Raw genomic sequence first — 17,471 nt, 5'->3', positions numbered from 1 at the left:
AAGTTGTACTTCTTACATACATTGAAATAACTTGGGACACTTTCCAGGGAAAGAAAATGTTTGAATCTGCTAACAGTCTTTTTGCTATTGTGTGCAGAATAAGGTTCTTACAGTGATACTAGCAATAGGTTTTGTGGAAAGAATAATGTTGTAATTATGTTTATGTTTCTCTTACAAATCAAGGTTTTGAGTGTTCAGCAAGGCAGATTTTGGAGAAAGTATCTTTGAACTTCAGATTTTTCAGGTGTCTTTTTCGTTGGGTTTTGTTTTTTTTTTCTTTTCTGTTTTGGTTCCCCCCCCCCACCCCACCCCCCCCACCCCCAACCGCCAGCTTCCTGAAAACATACCTCCTAGGATATAGTATGCTAAATAACTAGGTGAACTCCAATGTTTGAAAAGGTTCATAATTTGTAAAATTATCTTTTCATAAGCCAAAGTCAGTCTGTCAACATCTGACTGATCCAGAAAATATTCATGCCATCGCCACAATGTCCTCACTCCAGTTGAGAGAATGTGTTCACTGTTTTACTCTGTGCCATTTTTAGTTATAAACATTTTAATACACTAGGAAGTGTAATATTCATAAACTTTTAGTTCATCCTGTATTTCTTGATAGATTGTAGCAAATCTTTTCTTGTGTTGCCTTTTAGCATTAGTATTCCACTTCTCACATCTCTCTTATTCCATGTGGCTTAGTATATTTTGCTTTATATTTCTTTATTTTACTTCCTTGTGTTTCTTGTCCTTTGTTTTTGCTTTCTCATCCATTCCTCCCCCAAGAAATTGTGTTCCCCTGGCTTTGTCACATACAATATCATTGCTGTGATGTGTCTGAAAACCATTTCAAAATCAGGTTAGTTCAGCTAATTCAAAACACCATTTAGATAGTCATTCTGTCTTAAGGGACTAATGCTCCTTCATTTAAAACTCAGTAAAATTGACTTGGTTTAAGCTAAAATCAATGTTTTTCAAACTGAAAGTCTATACAACTTTTTACATTGTTTCAGTAAATTTTAAAGTCATAGCTTTATTGTGCAAATGGACGCAGCTTGCATTGTACTGCAAAAAGACAAAGTAACGTTTTAATCAAATTTTATAGACAGGTTTGAAATTTCGGTAAGTTATTATATGAATGGGAGTGATAGCTGTAGTACACAACTGTTAATACTGAATTATCTCGAACCATCCATTTTAGCATTTACAAGAAAGAAGCAACTTTTTTCTCTCTTCCAATCTTTGACTGGATCCACTCTTGACTCGGAGGAAAGTTACAGATATTTTTTTTCATAGTATTTTTCTTAAGGCGTCTTACAGTGAAATTTTGTGGCCTGTTTTGTCCAGGTCAGAATGAAATGTAACACTTTTTCTTTTGGTTTTAACATCTGGGAATGCCTTTTTATCCTGGTTTTAATGCCAATGTGTGTTGTTGGGGGATCCATGAAACTTTTCTTTCATGTTTTGGCTGCAATAAGGAGGTCATGTTTGCCATCCTTTCTTTTCAGAACTTCAGTGAATACTTTCTCTGCTGCTTATAGGAGCCCTACTGATCAGCTGTGTTGGATGGGAGCTATTTACAGTTTCACAGTTACTGCATTCTGAACAAGACAAATTTTCCTTTTTTAAAGTATGAAACAGATATGGTGATGAGAGAATCTGTAAATATCTGTGTAAGGAGGTGTCTGAATTGGTTTATAATATATTTGAAGGATTGCCTTTCCAAAATAAGCACCATACATGTATTGAAATTCTTAGTTCTAGGACAAATGAGTGTGTATTTTTAAGACTGTGCAGAAACACATTTTGAGTCTTTCAATATCATTTAAAAAAAGTTTTTTGTTTAAAAAAACTTAAAATCTGATCTGAGTGCTACTCTTCATTGTAGATTGTTGCAGAACTTCATTATCTGTACAACACAGACCTTTAAATACAGGGTTTTGTTGCTTACTACAAGTCTTCCTAAATACACTACATTCTCTGCTGCTACGATCTGAAATTTGAGTGAAGTTTTGCAATTTCTTCAAAGGCACTTTTCATACATATACTTACAGGATCAGCTTAAAACTCTACTGCTTGACCATCTTCATGTCATGAGTTAAAACAATGCATCTAGATTTTTTTGTGTTCTGTGCTTGTGTGATTTGTTGTGGGGTTTGGGGATTATTTTTTTTTTATTGTGGTTGGTTTGTTTGTTTGTTTTTAATTCCAGGTGAGTGTTTTGGAGCCTATAGTAACTATAATTTGGCATTTGTGTAACATGATGGTCCATCTTTGAGTCAAGCACGCTGGAAATGGTTTCACTTGTAAAGCAGAGTAATCAATTAGGTGCTCATCTTGTAGGTAGGAGTAACAAGAAAGGGAATATTCCAAAATGAAAACCTGTGTCCAGATTGTGTTGGTTCAGTGAGCCTACTTATGATGCTTTTCACAGACTTCTAGTCAGCACAGTAGAGCTACTTACAAATACTTTGTGGTACAGCTGAAAACTGTGGACAAAAAGGAAGTGTCAATTTTAAACATCTCTTTAAATCCTTCGTGCATAGGACTTCTATAAGGATAAATTTGTAAACCTTTGAGAAAAATAGCTTTAGATACAAAATGTCAAGCAAATTTTAGAGTTCACTCAGATTTATTTCCAAGATGATAAACTCTTGATGTCAAAGCAGATACACTGTTGTACTCAGTGAAATCATTGGGGCAAGCAGCTGTGCTGCAAGGAAGTAACTGGAGTAAAAATGTTTTCTTTGGAAAGGAAAAGGCTGCTGCTCTGCGTGTTTACTGCAGATAGTGGTTTTGTAAAGATGACCATTGTAGAAGTCTGCGATGCCACAAATCTGAGATTTGAAATTACTGTCTTGGAGTTCCTTGTAGCAACTGCACTTGCACGTGTCAAGGCCAGAGTAATAACCCACTATGCATCTTGCATATGCATGCACCACCAGGTGAATCAAGTATGCCATAACTTTCTGAAGTTCTACAGGAAATTATGTCATATTTCAGATTTAAAAGGATGTATTTCATGGTTAACAGCAAGAAATTTATAATGATTCTTCTCAGCTAAAGTCTTTAAAGCTTCTGTTAAACTAAATTTAACAGGAATTTTAGCAAAAAAACCACATCAACATCATGAAAATTCTGCAGTCCTCCTGTTTTTCCTCTTTCCTGAGATATTAGTGATTAACTCTTTTCAACTTAAGTGGACTAGAAGAGGAGCTGGCTGTCCCTCATGGCATTAGAAGTATTTAAAGATAGGTTGGATTTGCAGAGGATCCATTTTAACATACACTCTGTCCACTTAGCCCTGATAACATTTTTTTTTCTCCTTTCTGGATTGAACAGGTTCACATTTTGAAAAATATTCCAGGCATTGTTTAGTCAGAGGCCAAAACCTAACTATAGATACCCCATTCGGAATGAATAATTCCTGCTTGCGGGGATTTTGTAGGTATGATGTGTCCATCCTATCTCAGAAGGGTTGTTGGAATTTGTAATGGACATTGTACATACTCTGTGGGGCCTTCAATTTTGGTGCTAGTTTTTCAGAAGTAGATGTTGGATAAACTGGTATTGGTAGACAGCCAGATATTCAGCCGTTGCACACTGGGGCCCTTGTGTTGCTCTGTTACCATTACAGTGGCAGACGTTTTCAGCATAGTGCTTTTGCCTGGGAGTTGCTTTAGGTGCTTCCTACTTTAGTCTCTGCCACTAAGGTAAATACTGTGATTCTTGATCTTATAGTTGTTCTTGAGTTCTTACTAGCAGCAATAAACTTCACCAAACCCACTAGTTTCATTTTTCTTTGGTTCGTGTGAAATATAATGCTTTGTTTTCAGATTTAGGAGTGTGTTGTTTAATTAGTTCATTTTTGAAAAATTACTTTGGTGCGTGTAAGCGATGGAAATTTATTACCTGATTTGTCATAGCAATTTGTTGAAAGTCTGAAACTGACTTTGGTTCCTGGACATGGATGTTTGTTCAGGTTCCTCTTACTTTTTGGGAGTAACTAAGGCTATTTTGCACAAATAATTTTTTGCAGCAATATATTGCTGTATGTAAAAATGTGAGCCAGAAATTTGTCTGATATCAATTACAATATGCAATGCAGACCTGTTCGTGTGTCTTAAGTATCTAAATATGGATGTTATTTCCTGGCTTATGTGTAGGGATATGAATTCAAAATTTTTGGGTTTAATTTTCTTCTAAACACAGACTAAATTTGACAAAATACAAATAGGGGAAGGCCTCACTTTTGGTTCTGGGCAGTTAGCTTTCCTATTACTTGACATTTTCACGTTAGGTGACTGGTTTTGTGTAAGAAAATGTAAATTGTTTACTTGAAATTTTGAATTTATTTTTTGCTCCATGGAAACATTACCAATGAACAGAAAAAAAGTATGTGATCTTTTTTGTTCCTCAAGTTATTGAACGGTTGTTCCTTAAATATATGTACTGTTTAGTTATCTTCTGAGCAACTTTCTCGTAGTGCTATTTTATATTAAAAACTACGTCAGCAATCTTTGTTGTTGTTGCTTATGCAATTAAGTTACTTTGAAGAAGCAAACTGAGAGTTGCTTCATGTGATATTTTAAATTATGAAGACTGAGAATATTTCCAGGATAGAGTGAGGAAAAAGCAGATCTTCTTGATGTGCCTGTAGTCACAGATCTGATGTAAATCATGGCATTTGTTTTGCTTTTTCTCTGCAAAGATCTTGCTTGTATTATATTGCCTACATAGGAGGTTTTCTTCTATGAGAAGAAAAATTATGAGGTATAATTTGATTTTATTTCACTAAGGTCTTTTTTTCTTAAGTGAGGCCCCATGGCTCAGTTTTTAGGTTGATCAAAATACATGGCTGGGAAAGTGCATCAATCAAAAATCTCAGGTTCTCAATATTAGTAGTAACAGAACATTACATGCTGTGTCTTGCAACTCTACAAAACATCTTAACTTTTTAATACAATACATTGAGTTGGCTTAAATTTCAAGGCATAAGTTCAAAAGCAATAACAGCAAAATCCAAAAGCAGTTCCCTGGCACAGATTCATGAAAGTGAGAAGTTTTGTGCAGCACTGTGTTTATTTCACTTGCCAGTTGTGCTCCATTTTACTCTTCAGTACTCCTGTATTTTTTGTGAAGTATCTTGCAAAGCTAGACTGCTCTAGCCGCCATTTTTCAAAATTTTTATAAAGACAAAACAAAAGACCAGTGAAGAGCAATAAGGGGTAAAATAACCTGTGGCTATAGTTGTCAGAGCAATCAGGTAGCTTGAGGAAATCGTTGATAACAATGTAAATGTGAGTTCTCTTGGCGTCTTTGGAGAGTGTGTGTTGGATATATTCCTTGCTCTCTGCCTGTGTCATTCAGGGTGCTGGTTGGAAATCTATTCCCTCCATCAAAATTTTTTTTGCTTCTAAGAGTATTTTGTACTATTGTGAAATCCTTTTAAAATCTCTGTGCTGCCTAGCTGTGGGCAATGATGACCTCTACTGTATGATGGAATTATTCTGTTGCTGTGTTCATATTTTTCTTTGACCCACCAGCCTGATTGGGTCCCATTTGTCAAGGCCAGAGCTAAGGACTGTAGTGTAAGTAAGGAGTCTGATCCTTTTCTTTTGTTTAACCCAAGGCTGGGAGCCTTCCCTTTGTGTCAGCAGAGGCAGATGAGGAAAAATGATCTTGAAGGATGTGTTCAAGCAGGTTCTATGGAATTATATAGCGTATACTTCTTCCTAACGCTACTTCTCTCCTTCCTGCTGGATTCATTGCCACAGAGAATCCTGTGGGTCCAGTCCCTTGGGTGGTGGTTAGGGCGTCTCAGTCTCCCACCCTCTTTCTGGTTGTGTGTGAGCTGAGCTCAGGAGTTACTCCTTCATGGATGTAGTCAAAAGGTGAGGTTAAGGGCCTCAATAGAGGGTTATACCTTGTTTACAGGATGTAGCTGTATATCCTTCCATAAATTTTAATTAAGGCAGAGAATTGGAGAGGAAAGAGGAAGGCTGCTGGAGTAAATGCACTACTTCTCAGATTATTTTCACCAATATTCTTTTGATGGTGCATTTTTCAGCTGATGATAAGATACTGAAATAAAAGGGGAACTTCTGTCTGATGAGCAGATGTACCTTTCGCATAACTTAAATTCCTCTTTGAGAAAAGGATTGCAATTTCCCTGTATTCCCCTTGAATATTCTGTTCTTGAAACTCTCCAGAGTACAGTTATTTGGAAGAGTGTGAAGCTGGTGGGCAAGGGTCTCTGATCACCAAGGACTTAATGTGCCATATAAAGAACATACTGGGAACATAAAGAACAAGTATTTTAAGGGAGAGCTTGGTGGAAAGGTGTAATTAAATCTGCACAATGAGTGAGAGCCAGAAGTTTTCGGCTGTGACCAGTAAGCTGTTCATCAATCAGTAAGCTGTTCATCAATCACAGGTAGTCATGTGACCCTTTGCATTGTAATGCTGAAGTGCTATACTGGAGCAGTACTTAACTATTTTTAAAAAGTTTTTATTTTCCAAATACTTTTATAAAGTACAGAATTAATTTTATCTCATCTTTTTTCTTTCAGTTCTTTATCTAAAATAGAACCTTATCTGCATGAGTGGTTGTAGTAGAATTAAGCTGTGAGTTTGTGCTGTTGTAGTTACAATGACATAACTGTCCAACAAGAAAGCACTCTTGTTACGGAGTGAGAATGTATTCTATTTGATTTAGCACAGTTTGAAGGTTTTTTGAGCTAATCCAGATAGAAACTGCATATATGTCTGACATAGGAAGTTATATCAGGGTGGTTATAGCAGTGACCCAAAATTACTTGAGAAAGGAAGACAGTAAGCTAGTGATATATGAGAGAGGAACATCGTCTCTCAAATGCTTAGAGAGGACATGTGAGAAAGGCAAGCTTGGCCTCTGTGGCATAACAGCAAGGGTGGATATACTAGTCATCAGCAAAATAAAATAGTCCAGTAGTAGGTAGCATCTTCTGAGGCAAAAAAAGGAGCAAGAGAAGGGCAAAACTGAGGTACACGCTGTAGGGGTTTATTTTTAATGTCAAAATGAAGCTGTGTGGCAATTCATTAGTGTACAAGTTTGAGAATTTGGGGAATGGTTAAACTTACACTTTGCATTTCTTAGTGTTTAGAAATTTATCCTCACCTCAAACAAGTGTCACTGTTCCCTCTTAGACCCTTATGTGTTCCTTTGTATAATGTCTTGTTAGTTGGAAAAACTTGCATTTTAAAATACAAGATCTAGAAATCATAAATGTCAGACTGCAGGTCTGCATATTACAAACTATTAACACACAGAAATGGACAATATGTACGGTTGCTAATTTATGCAACTGGCTTTATTAAGATAAACCTCAGTTTTGCAATAATTATTCTCAGGGCAGTTTTTCTTCAAGCACTTGTTCATTTGCTACAGTAAATATATGTGCAAACAGGCCATTTTGATGTCACAAGTATTTTACAGCAACCATATAAGCGAATTGATAGGGATTGTTTCCACTGTATTAACTGTCTCTTACAGTTGTGAAGTAGCAATTTGGAGTTTAGGTTTCTAAATGTATTTGAATCATGATGGCTTGTTAGTGCATCGGAAGTTGCACCACAGTGTAAACTATACATCTGTTTTCTATGGTTTGGAAAGTGAAGATAAATCATTACTGAGATGATAACGGAGTTTATTGGTGTTGGTTTTGATTTTATGGCAGGACAGCCTCTCTGATCCTGGAAAGCTGACCTAAACATCAGCAAGCGTTATCCCCTTTTCTATAGCTGCTTGTCTGAAGTTGTTATATCAAGGCAGGTGAAAGACACATGAACACACTGATCATTGTGTCAAAAAAATAATTGTGCTGTCCATATCGAATGGATCCAGTAAAAGTCCATAATGGTGTTACCGTTTTTTAATTTCAACCTGTGTGGAAAACATTCAGCTGCCTGGGTCAGGGAGATCTGTTTGACTTGCAAATTCAAGTCAAAGTGATTTTGGATACTCCTGAAGATTAGATATGCGTAAATATTAGCTAAAGTTAAAGGCTGTTTTACAGACTTGAAACAACGCATGAAGTTGTGAACAAAAAGGCGGTGCTGAACTGTGCAAGATTTTGAACTGTGCAAAATCAGATCTGTGCGTTTCCATTCTATTTTTAAGCCATATGTGAAGAAGGGATGTACTACATCCACTACACATTTTAGAAATCTTCCTAGTATTCATGGCAAAACCCTTTGAAAAGCTTCCTAGATTAGAATAGAATATGGGAGGAAGCTTACAGACTAGTTCATTTTTAGCTAAGATTCTGTGGCTGATGAAGATTCTTCAGTATCTCCTCTAAGAAACCTTCTGATAGTGGCAATCAAACAAAACCAAGAAGAACTTGTTCTTCCACCAACAAGCAACTAGTAAGTCATGGACAGCGCTGCATACCTTCGGAGAAGCATTGAAGAAGTGGCTGTTCTGTATGTGGTTCTTGGAGATTAGTTGTTCTTACAGCTATTCTATGACTTGCCCTTCAGTTTCATGAATGTAGAGCTTGTTAGCATGCTGGTTTTTTACAGTGAGAGAAGGATTCTGTTATGATGGTGTCCACTTAGTGGACTCGTGATGGTTCGTTTACTATGATCTCGAAGTGCAAAAAAAATAAAGGCAACCACACCAAGGGGTTATGTTTCAATCAAACAGCACGATTTTATTGTTTGCCCATAAAGTGGTGTTGTGATAGACAGAAAGACAGGAAGTGAAGAAAAGATAAAGTCAAAAGAAAAGGAAAGAGGATTATAACTACCGCCACAGGTCCAAGGTCTTCCTATGGTCCCAGGTCCAAGCACCATCCTGCCTGTCCTTCCAATCGTTGTGATCCTTGGTGGGGAAGATCTCCCAAATTCGGTTGCTCAGGAGTCATCTTTTATGCCAAGCAGCACACCTTGCTCCTCCTCTGGCCCGTGGATTGTTGTCAGTCTCTGCCTTCTCGAGCCAGGTTATCACGCATGTTCTGGTTCATTGTTACGACAACGGTTGTGATCCATCTTCTGGACAGCTGCTATGTGGCCTTATCGTAGCTGTTCCTTCCAGTGCCGGGTATCAGGGAGCGGCATAGTACTCCTCGTATCGTGCAGTTCTCCTTCAGGGTCACTGGGTCCCGGTGTCCATGAGGAGCACATTCCATCTCCAGGTTTCTGTTAGCAATGTTGAGACAATACTGTTCTCTTTAGACTGGCTCTTACAGATGGTACTTTTTTGTTATTCATTTTAATAGTTGCAGCAGCTTTGCAATTATGTGTAAGTGATGTCTGAAGAACACTGTTGCCTATAGCCCATTTCAGTACACTGTTCACACACAATAGCAAAAAATGGAGTTACTCTGTTGATGAGGACAGTTCATCAGAAAGCTAAGATACTGGGGCATTCTTATTAACTTGTAGGGTAGCTTTTTAGTAAAGTTACTTTCTCCTTAGCTATTTAAAAACCCATGCAAGCTAGAAGCGATTGTTACTTATTAAAGTGGTAACCCAAAAGTAAGTAACAGGTCTTAGCAAACTTAGAAAATAAATTGAAAAACTGAAGGTGATCATATGTGGTTTTATAGATATTTTGAAAGGGGTTTGTGTTGTATATTCTTCTTAATTGTTTTTGAAAAGTATCCCATAAACTAAAAACTCATTAGCATGGTATTATAACCTAATGTTTGTTGCCATGCCATGTGATTGGATTCTTACAGTGAACTGGATTCTTTTAAGCATTTCTTTACTACCCAGAACAAATAAAAAGCACCTTTGTTAGAAAATGTGGATGCATAGGAGAAGGAATTTAGTAAGATGTTTCTAGTGAGGACTGGGTTGCCCTGACTCACCATAACATAAGTAATAGAGTAAAATACATATTCACAAGCTCTTCACTGGAGTCCCACAGTATATAATATCCCTGGTTTTCTTCAGAAAAGATGAGGAGTCTTTTTCCAAGTATATCAGAATTGTAGGTACATGTACATTTTTATTTTTCCAGTGAAGTCTAATTAATACTGTGGTAATTGATTTATTTTTAAAGATTGAGCAGTGTTTTACCCTGGGAACAAAATCAATAAGGAAAGTGAGACTAGATATTCTTAGGAGGCAGGAGAGTGGTAGCCTATGATTTTTGTTTGTTTGGGGATTCAATACAACTTCTGTTCCTTTACTTGTAGCTGGCTTTTAAAATGTCTTTGTTTGCCCAGATTTGCTGTTATGTGTGTAGTCCTGCTGATTTTAATGAAATCACCAACAGTGCGTAAAATTGAGAATATATGTTGGAGAACCAAGTTTGGAGGCCCTCTAGTGATTCCACCTTTGGAAATTGTCTTAAAACTTGTGTATGTTAATTTTCGTGTAGTTTGGAGCTGGATATAAGTTAAGTCTCTTCAGGCACTGTATAGGCGTACAAAAAGACGTGCAGTATTAGTGTGGGGACACCACTGCTTAGGTGCATGGCTGTGCAGCATCCAGATTAGACCTGGCTGTCATCTAGTCAGCTGTTGGTACATACAGAAGAACTGGTATGTCTATGTTGGTGTACTTCTGCCTATGTTCAATCAAGTGCCCAGCCCGCAAAGAATAATCATGTCATAGCAACATGGTCAACCACACTGTGAAATGTTTTCTAGCATTTTTGAAAGCAGTATTGAGAATTTAGGTAATTTTGAAGGTGGTTATCTAAGGATGGAATGGCAACTTAACACAAATAAATAAGAATGACCACAGCGTGGGGGAAGCAGAGACAACTTTTGCTATCAGTTCTACTTTGTAGGTACTTCCCTACCTCAGTTTGAAACCCCAAGAAAAAGTTAAATCTCTTTTAAAAATTCACTTTAATGGGGTGACTTGCTAAACATACTTGAGAATTATAGAAAAAATTTTCTGATCATTGTAGGCAATTTTGATGGATGTAGATATATGTGAAACCAGTAATATATAAGACTTCTAAAAAAATCTTGTTGCTGGAAACTATTTTCTCATATTAAGACTTCTAATTCACATTAAAGGTGTTTAAAGAGGGAAGGAAAATGAAAAGACTAATTCAAGATTAGAAGATAGGAAATTAGTGTAAAAATGGAAATAAATTTTAGAAAGCTGTGTTAGTGATGTAGTGAATGCAATTAAAAAGTGAAATATCATCCAGAATATGATTTTTTAGAGGAGTGTGTGTGTGTGTATATATATAGCAACTGGCAGGTGATTTCCTCTCTAAATAATACAGTATGCCTTAGGAGGGAGAGGAAGGCACTTATGACAAAGCTATTTGTTCTGTTGTTGGAAAAAGGTTAGCATTTAGTCTGATAATCTTCAGATCTGTGCAGCAGATTCTTTGATAAATAAAGACATCAAGTAAACAAACCCCCAAGAAATAACTTTTGCATTTATTTGATTTCCTTGCTTCAGTTGTGAAAATTTTGACTGCAAATCTCCTTCGTTCTGACTATGTGTGCGTTTAGTCGTAGTTTTAAAATGTGATGAGAATGGTGTGATGTTGTCTACCTGTTTGCCTTGGGAAAGAAACCTGTTGTGGTCCTGCTAGGTGTTTGTCTATATTAAATAAAAATCTTTCAACTTTGCTTTGTAACAAAATCAAGCAAAAATTCAGGTTGCGTTCTAAAACTACTAATGGGAGGTAAGAAATAAACCTGAGGCAGAGGTTGGGTTGCCAATTATTTGGCCTGTATTTTGGGATAAGACCCCAGAGATTCTGCAACAGATCATCCCTCCTTACTGGAAAAGGGAAGATTACTGTCTTGTGTACACTAATATGAATGAGAAACAGAAATGATAACAAGGCACAGAGAATCCTTAATTTGCATACACTGTTAGGAAAACTGTTAAATTCAGAGGATAAACTGAACTAAGACTGAATTCTGTGGAAGTAGAGCAGTAATATCATTTTACAAAGGAAATGCACCAATTTGAATTTGTTTATATTTATATGCCTGATAAAATGTTTTATTGAAGGAGATGTGTATGCAATTTATTATGTGAATTCCTAATTTTAGTGTGAACAATAAAAGCAACTTTAAAAAGGGCTGTCAAATACATCCAGGTATATCTAACTGGGATAGTATTAGTGGATACCCTGTAAGTGGTTCCTGAGAAAGGACTGTAGTGTTGGGCCCTTATGTTTATCTTCAGGTTCACGTTTGCTCTTCTTACTCTCCATTAATAGGTAGCATAGATCAGTCAGTGTTAAAGGAGTTGCCTCCTGAGCTCCTGGCAGAAATTGAATCCACCATGCCACTTTGTGAACGTGTGAAAATGAACAAGCGCAAACGTAGCACAGTTAATGAGAAACCAAAATATGCTGAAATCAGTTCTGACGAAGACAATGACAGTGAAGAAGCTTTTGAATGTAAGTAGTATATAATTTTGTTCCTACTGCTAAAGAAAGCTAATATTTTGTTTTTACAAAAAGATGCACTTTTTAAAAAAAAGTCGGCTACCCTAAAACATATGAAAACAAATTTGCGGTCCTGCAATTTTTTTTCCTTTAAAAGAAGAATTGCTTTATTTCCGTTTGTCATTCAAGATGAAAGGCGGCTAGTTGTTAAATTTATTTTCTTAAGTACCTTAGAAGAAGTTACTATGTAGGTTTTTTTTCTAAGTTGTATTATGAAACATTTTTAGCCAGTCAGATTAAGGGAAATATCCTCTAACGTAGAACAGAAAACTTGTGTACAGAGGTATGCAAAGAAAAATTTCAGTAAATAAACTCTACATTATTCTTAGTTTTCCTGATAAGAAAAGTTAATGATCCCCCCTTTAATTTTTCTGACATGATAAATTGAGAATCTTACTGCCCAGAAGTTTCTTAAAGTATTTCTTCTTCTATTAATTTATCTGGCCTATTGCTAGAAAAACTAGAGTTGCTTTTGATGGGTTCTGAAAATACTAGTTGCTGATGGTACTGTTTTTGAATTAACTGTTTTCAGAGGAAGAGAGGAAGCTTGTAGTTACAATTTTGCTGTGCGATCAGATGAGGTTCTGAAGCGTCAAAAATTGTTACATGCCTCTAAGTTAGGAAGGGGTTTTCTGCTTGCTAATAGGAGTTTGGTAAGTTTGTCTCTACGGTAGTCCAGTTAGCCAACACTGAAAAGAAAGTGTTATTAAAATTGGAGTGAATCAGTTCAGTCTCAGTTAACATCTTGGCTGTGTACTCATGCAGGGCTACAGAAGTGCCTATTGCTGTTAACCTTGGGAAGGCATCTTGCTGATAATGATTTTTTTCCAAATTTAGACTCTTTCCACCTTTGGTTATATAGACATTGTACTGAACTTTTACAAAACACGGTGTTTTGCTTTCTAATCTTTCTTAGGGTCCTAAGAGAAAGATTTTTTTTTTCTCTCTCTACTTTTTAATATGTTTTCAAGTCCTTGTTGAGCAGATATGTAGTGCTTATGCACACATACATCTGAAAATTATAGTGGCAATACCTCTGATCTTTATCAAAGAAGCAGAAAAGAATGTCCTTTTGTTCGTTTTTCCTTTTCATTATGACTGAATAATTTGCTTTGAGTAATTTGTAGTCAGTCTTGATTATGGCAGAGGATTAATGATGACTTGCTTCATTCAGGACTCTATAATCTCTGTTTTCTGTATCCTATTGCCTGTTTATGATGTCAGTAATCTCAAACAGTAAATACAAAAATAAATAAGTAAAGCAAATTATTTAAGTTGGCTGGGAATGGAGAGAAATGTCAATAATTTCAGATACTGTAATCTACTTATTATCCACAGTAGCTGTTGAAATTTTTAAATAAAATTAAAGCAAATTAAGGAAAATTTTCACAGTAATTATATGCTTTAAGGGATTCTAGATTCTTTATATCCATTCAAGAGATCTGGCCATCACTCTAAAAATTCAATGAGGACATCTGTTTAAAAATAAACCTTAATATTTCACAAAGGATCATGTAGAACTGAATTAAATAAACACAAAACAAAGTGATCAAGAGAATGAAAGATTTGTGACAAGTACATTGATCAGATTTGTACCGTTACAAATTGCATTTCAGAATTCTTTTGTTGTTTAGAATTGAACTTTAAAAAAATACGAAATAATGGTTGTTATAGAAGAAATGTCTTTGAGTATCTCATGGAGAAGGGACATTATATTAAATTAGATGATGAGAAATTAAAAATTGATTAAATCATTCTCATACCATAAGTGCTAAATGTGTTTTTATATAAATGTTTGGCAGAATTCAGAAGAAAATTGGGTATTCTGAATAGTCTTTTTTATGTATAAAAGCAGTATTAACTCTTGAAATGTTATTAATACTTAAATTTTTAGTCTGTTTTATCTACTTCAGAATAAACTTTGTGGAGCAGTGATTATGAATAGCTGTTCCTGACTGTAACCCATTCTATTTTGTCATGCAGCATTGGTGAACTCGTCAATTCAGTATGCTGCTGGAAAGCAACATTGGTAGTTACTTTTCTCACGGAGGTGTAGCTGGAGTCAGATTTTCCCCTACAGAGCCTAAATTGATACTGATGATTTCTAAACTGTGGAGAAAGATGTCGTCTGGCTCCACAAAATACTGGGTCATTGGGGAAGAAGTATCAGTTAAGATATGTAGTCTTTTCCCTTAAGACACTTAACTTCTTCTCCAGTATTCTCACTGCAGGTATCCAAGGTGACCCTCCAATTCTTAATCGCAGTTAACTCTCAACCATTTTAAACAGTGTCAGTAGCTCAGACGTCATGAACATGACTGTACTGTCTCCAGAAGGTAGCCTGATCCAGAAGGAGTACAGCTCAAATCCTGCACCAAGTTACTACTTAGCACCACCTCTGCGCAGAAGTTCTGTACTACATTTTCAGAAGTGGGAGCCACTATGGTGCAGTGCAGAACATTAGTGTTCTTGAGGGTGTTTTTATTAATTCTGATCCTGGGCTGACTATTGACTATATCCTGGGGGGTTTTGATGCTTCTCAATAAACTGGGGTTGTGGGAATAACTTGTCAGTTCAGTTGCAATTCTGTATAGGTGCTTGGAGCCATTTTGCTCAGAAAAAAACCCCTATGTAAGTCATACTTCACTCAGCTTTAGGAGACTTTGGTAGAAACACACAGATGTCAGGGCTGTTACATGCAAGTTCACAAGCATAAACTCTGCTAGTTTAGCATGGGGTGTTTTGATGCTCACAGCACAGTCTGTTGGACATCTCCTTGCTAGCCCAGTTATGCTGTTACATTAGGTAGTGAAGAGTTAGCTGATTTCATAGGTGAAAATATCTTCTCAATATCCTTTTTCTATTATATCTTAGCACCCTGTCCCCTTCAAGATAGAAAAGACGTTCTTTGAAAATAACGGAGAACTCTCCATTTTGCTCCCTCACTTTGTTTCCATGAAATCCGTTTCAGTATAGAACATTTTCCCCAGTCTCTTCAACATTCACTTCTGCTGGGCTTTTTATAATAACCTTCTGTGGTATTGACTTCAAGTCTGGCCCAGAACTGTGACTCCAGCTTTCTACTTTACACTGAATTTCCTGTAATATGCATCAAGACAAAATTTTAGTTGTCTTGGCCAAACAGAGTATCTTTAAGCAGCTAGTTTGCCAGGTCTCATTGGAACTTGCTGTATTAGATGCGCAAAGCAGTCACTGAATTGGAATATGGACATCTGGTAATAGTCATAATTTAGAAAGCTGAAGAAATTTTCTTAGTGTTTTATGAAAGGATGAAACTTATTTTGATTTGTTCCACTTCCCTTACTTTGCTTAAAAGGACAAATGCCCTGTAAATTCGTATTTTTAAGTGTTTGCTGGTGTCTTCGACAATTTCAGGCACAGTTTTCATGTAATTCAAAAGAAATCATTAGAACAATGCCATAACAGAATTTTATATAATAGTTTTAGAGTGTTCACTTGTTTTACAGAACAGCTATACAGTACTGTTTAACTTGCAAATCACAGAATCATTTAGGTTGGAAAAGAATAAGATCATCAGGTCCAAGCGATAATACTGCTAAATCCACCACTAAATTATGTCCTTAAGTGCCACATCTACACATCTTTCAAATAATCTAAAATGTTTGATTTTTAACTATTGAAAGTAGAATTTTTGTACTTAAAATGAAAATGCATTTCATTTCTAGCTTCTCGTAAAAGACATAAAAAGGATAGAGATGAAGCTTGGGAGTATGAAGAACATGACAGAAGAAGTTCTGGTGATCACAGGAGAAGTGGTCATTATCATGAAGGAAGGAGGACTTCGGGTAGTGGCCGTTACCGTAATCGCAGTCCTGATGACTCTGACATGGATGATTATTCTCCTCCCCCTAGCCTCAGTGAGGGTAACTGATAATTTAAAAAAAATAATTTTATTCCATAATACTAGTGCATTTTTAACAGATATTTTAAACATTTTAAAATAAACTTCTTTACATGCAATATTGAGTATGAGTGTAAGAAATGTATATAATCCTTTATTTAATTTTTGTGAAACTATGTTTCACTCTTTATTCTCTTAATTAGTGGCTAGAAAAATGAAGAAAAAAGAAAAACAAAAGAGGAGGAAAGCTTATGAACCTAAACTAACACCTGAAGGTAATTTTAAAAGGTTTATTTTCTACAGTTTGTATTTTCTTGTATATATAATACAATATGTATATATATAATAATAATTTATAATATTTTTTTTTTTTACCAGAAATGATGGATTCCTCAACTTTCAAAAGGTTTACGGCTTCAATAGAGAATATTTTGGAAAATTTGGAAGACATGGATTTTACAGCTTTTGGTAATCTGCCAGAAATTTTCAATAAGTTTTCCCCAAATAGAAACACAAGAATTTGTATTCAGTACTTTTGAACCTGCCTATTGGTGATTTAATTGCCTGTGATACAAGCTAAGGCATGCTGCATTTATATAGCTTCCACCTTGAGTGGTGGCCTTTACCTTTCCAATTTAACTTGCTGCTGCAGGAATAAGATCCTCATTCCTCCTCCCTGCAGAATGGAAAAGGGGCATAAATCATAATGAGACAAATAGTGGTCCCCTGCAGTGGAAAGGATGTCATCTTCTATCAAATGTATCTTTGTGAACACCACCAATGTAAGATGGTTTGTCACAGCACTATCCAACCTAGCCAGCTGCAACAAGGCTTTTACCACCCCATACCAGGTTAACTTCAATAGGTAGTTCCCATGCCTTGCCCCAGCACGGCCACCAATCTCCCACAAGGGTTCAAAAGTTCATCTACTGTCTGTGATGTTTCTTCACCCTCTTCAAGCCAGTCCACTCTGCTTCTTGCCTCTGCTGCATCTGGATTCTTCCTTCTCCGGGCTCTTCTTCCAGCCAGCCTCTCCTCATCTGGGCCCCCTTCTTCTCCCGGGGCCTCGCCTTGTCTCCTGCATCCAGCGTGCTCTCTCTCCTCCCTCTGCTTCCTTCAGGTCTCTCTCCATCCAGTGCTCCTCTCCCATACCCCTTAAAGCTATTTAAC

At 36.4% G+C, this 17,471-nt stretch overlaps 1 protein-coding gene across 8 annotated transcripts in view; it reads left to right on the top strand.

The window, feature by feature from the left end:
* Positions 1-17,471, top strand: part of NIPBL (NIPBL cohesin loading factor) — a 152,875-nt gene that overhangs the window by 93,756 nt on the left and 41,648 nt on the right. For 6 of the 8 annotated variants that reach the window (XM_037372863.1, XM_037372857.1, XM_037372861.1 and 3 more), the window contains 4 exons: positions 12,188-12,370; positions 16,126-16,323; positions 16,505-16,576; positions 16,680-16,769. In XM_037372863.1, the coding sequence (XP_037228760.1) occupies positions 12,188-12,370; positions 16,126-16,323; positions 16,505-16,576; positions 16,680-16,769 (543 nt within the window). The remainder of the gene's footprint in view (positions 1-12,187; positions 12,371-16,125; positions 16,324-16,504; positions 16,577-16,679; positions 16,770-17,471) is intronic. The other 2 variants (XM_037372864.1, XM_037372859.1) reach the window with 1 other exon arrangement.

This window comes from Falco rusticolus, chromosome Z (assembly GCF_015220075.1).
Source record: "Falco rusticolus isolate bFalRus1 chromosome Z, bFalRus1.pri, whole genome shotgun sequence".
Taxonomy (NCBI): Eukaryota; Metazoa; Chordata; class Aves; order Falconiformes; family Falconidae; genus Falco; species Falco rusticolus.
Note: the sequence above shows the minus strand (reverse complement) of the source record. Positions and strands in the feature narration are given on the sequence as shown.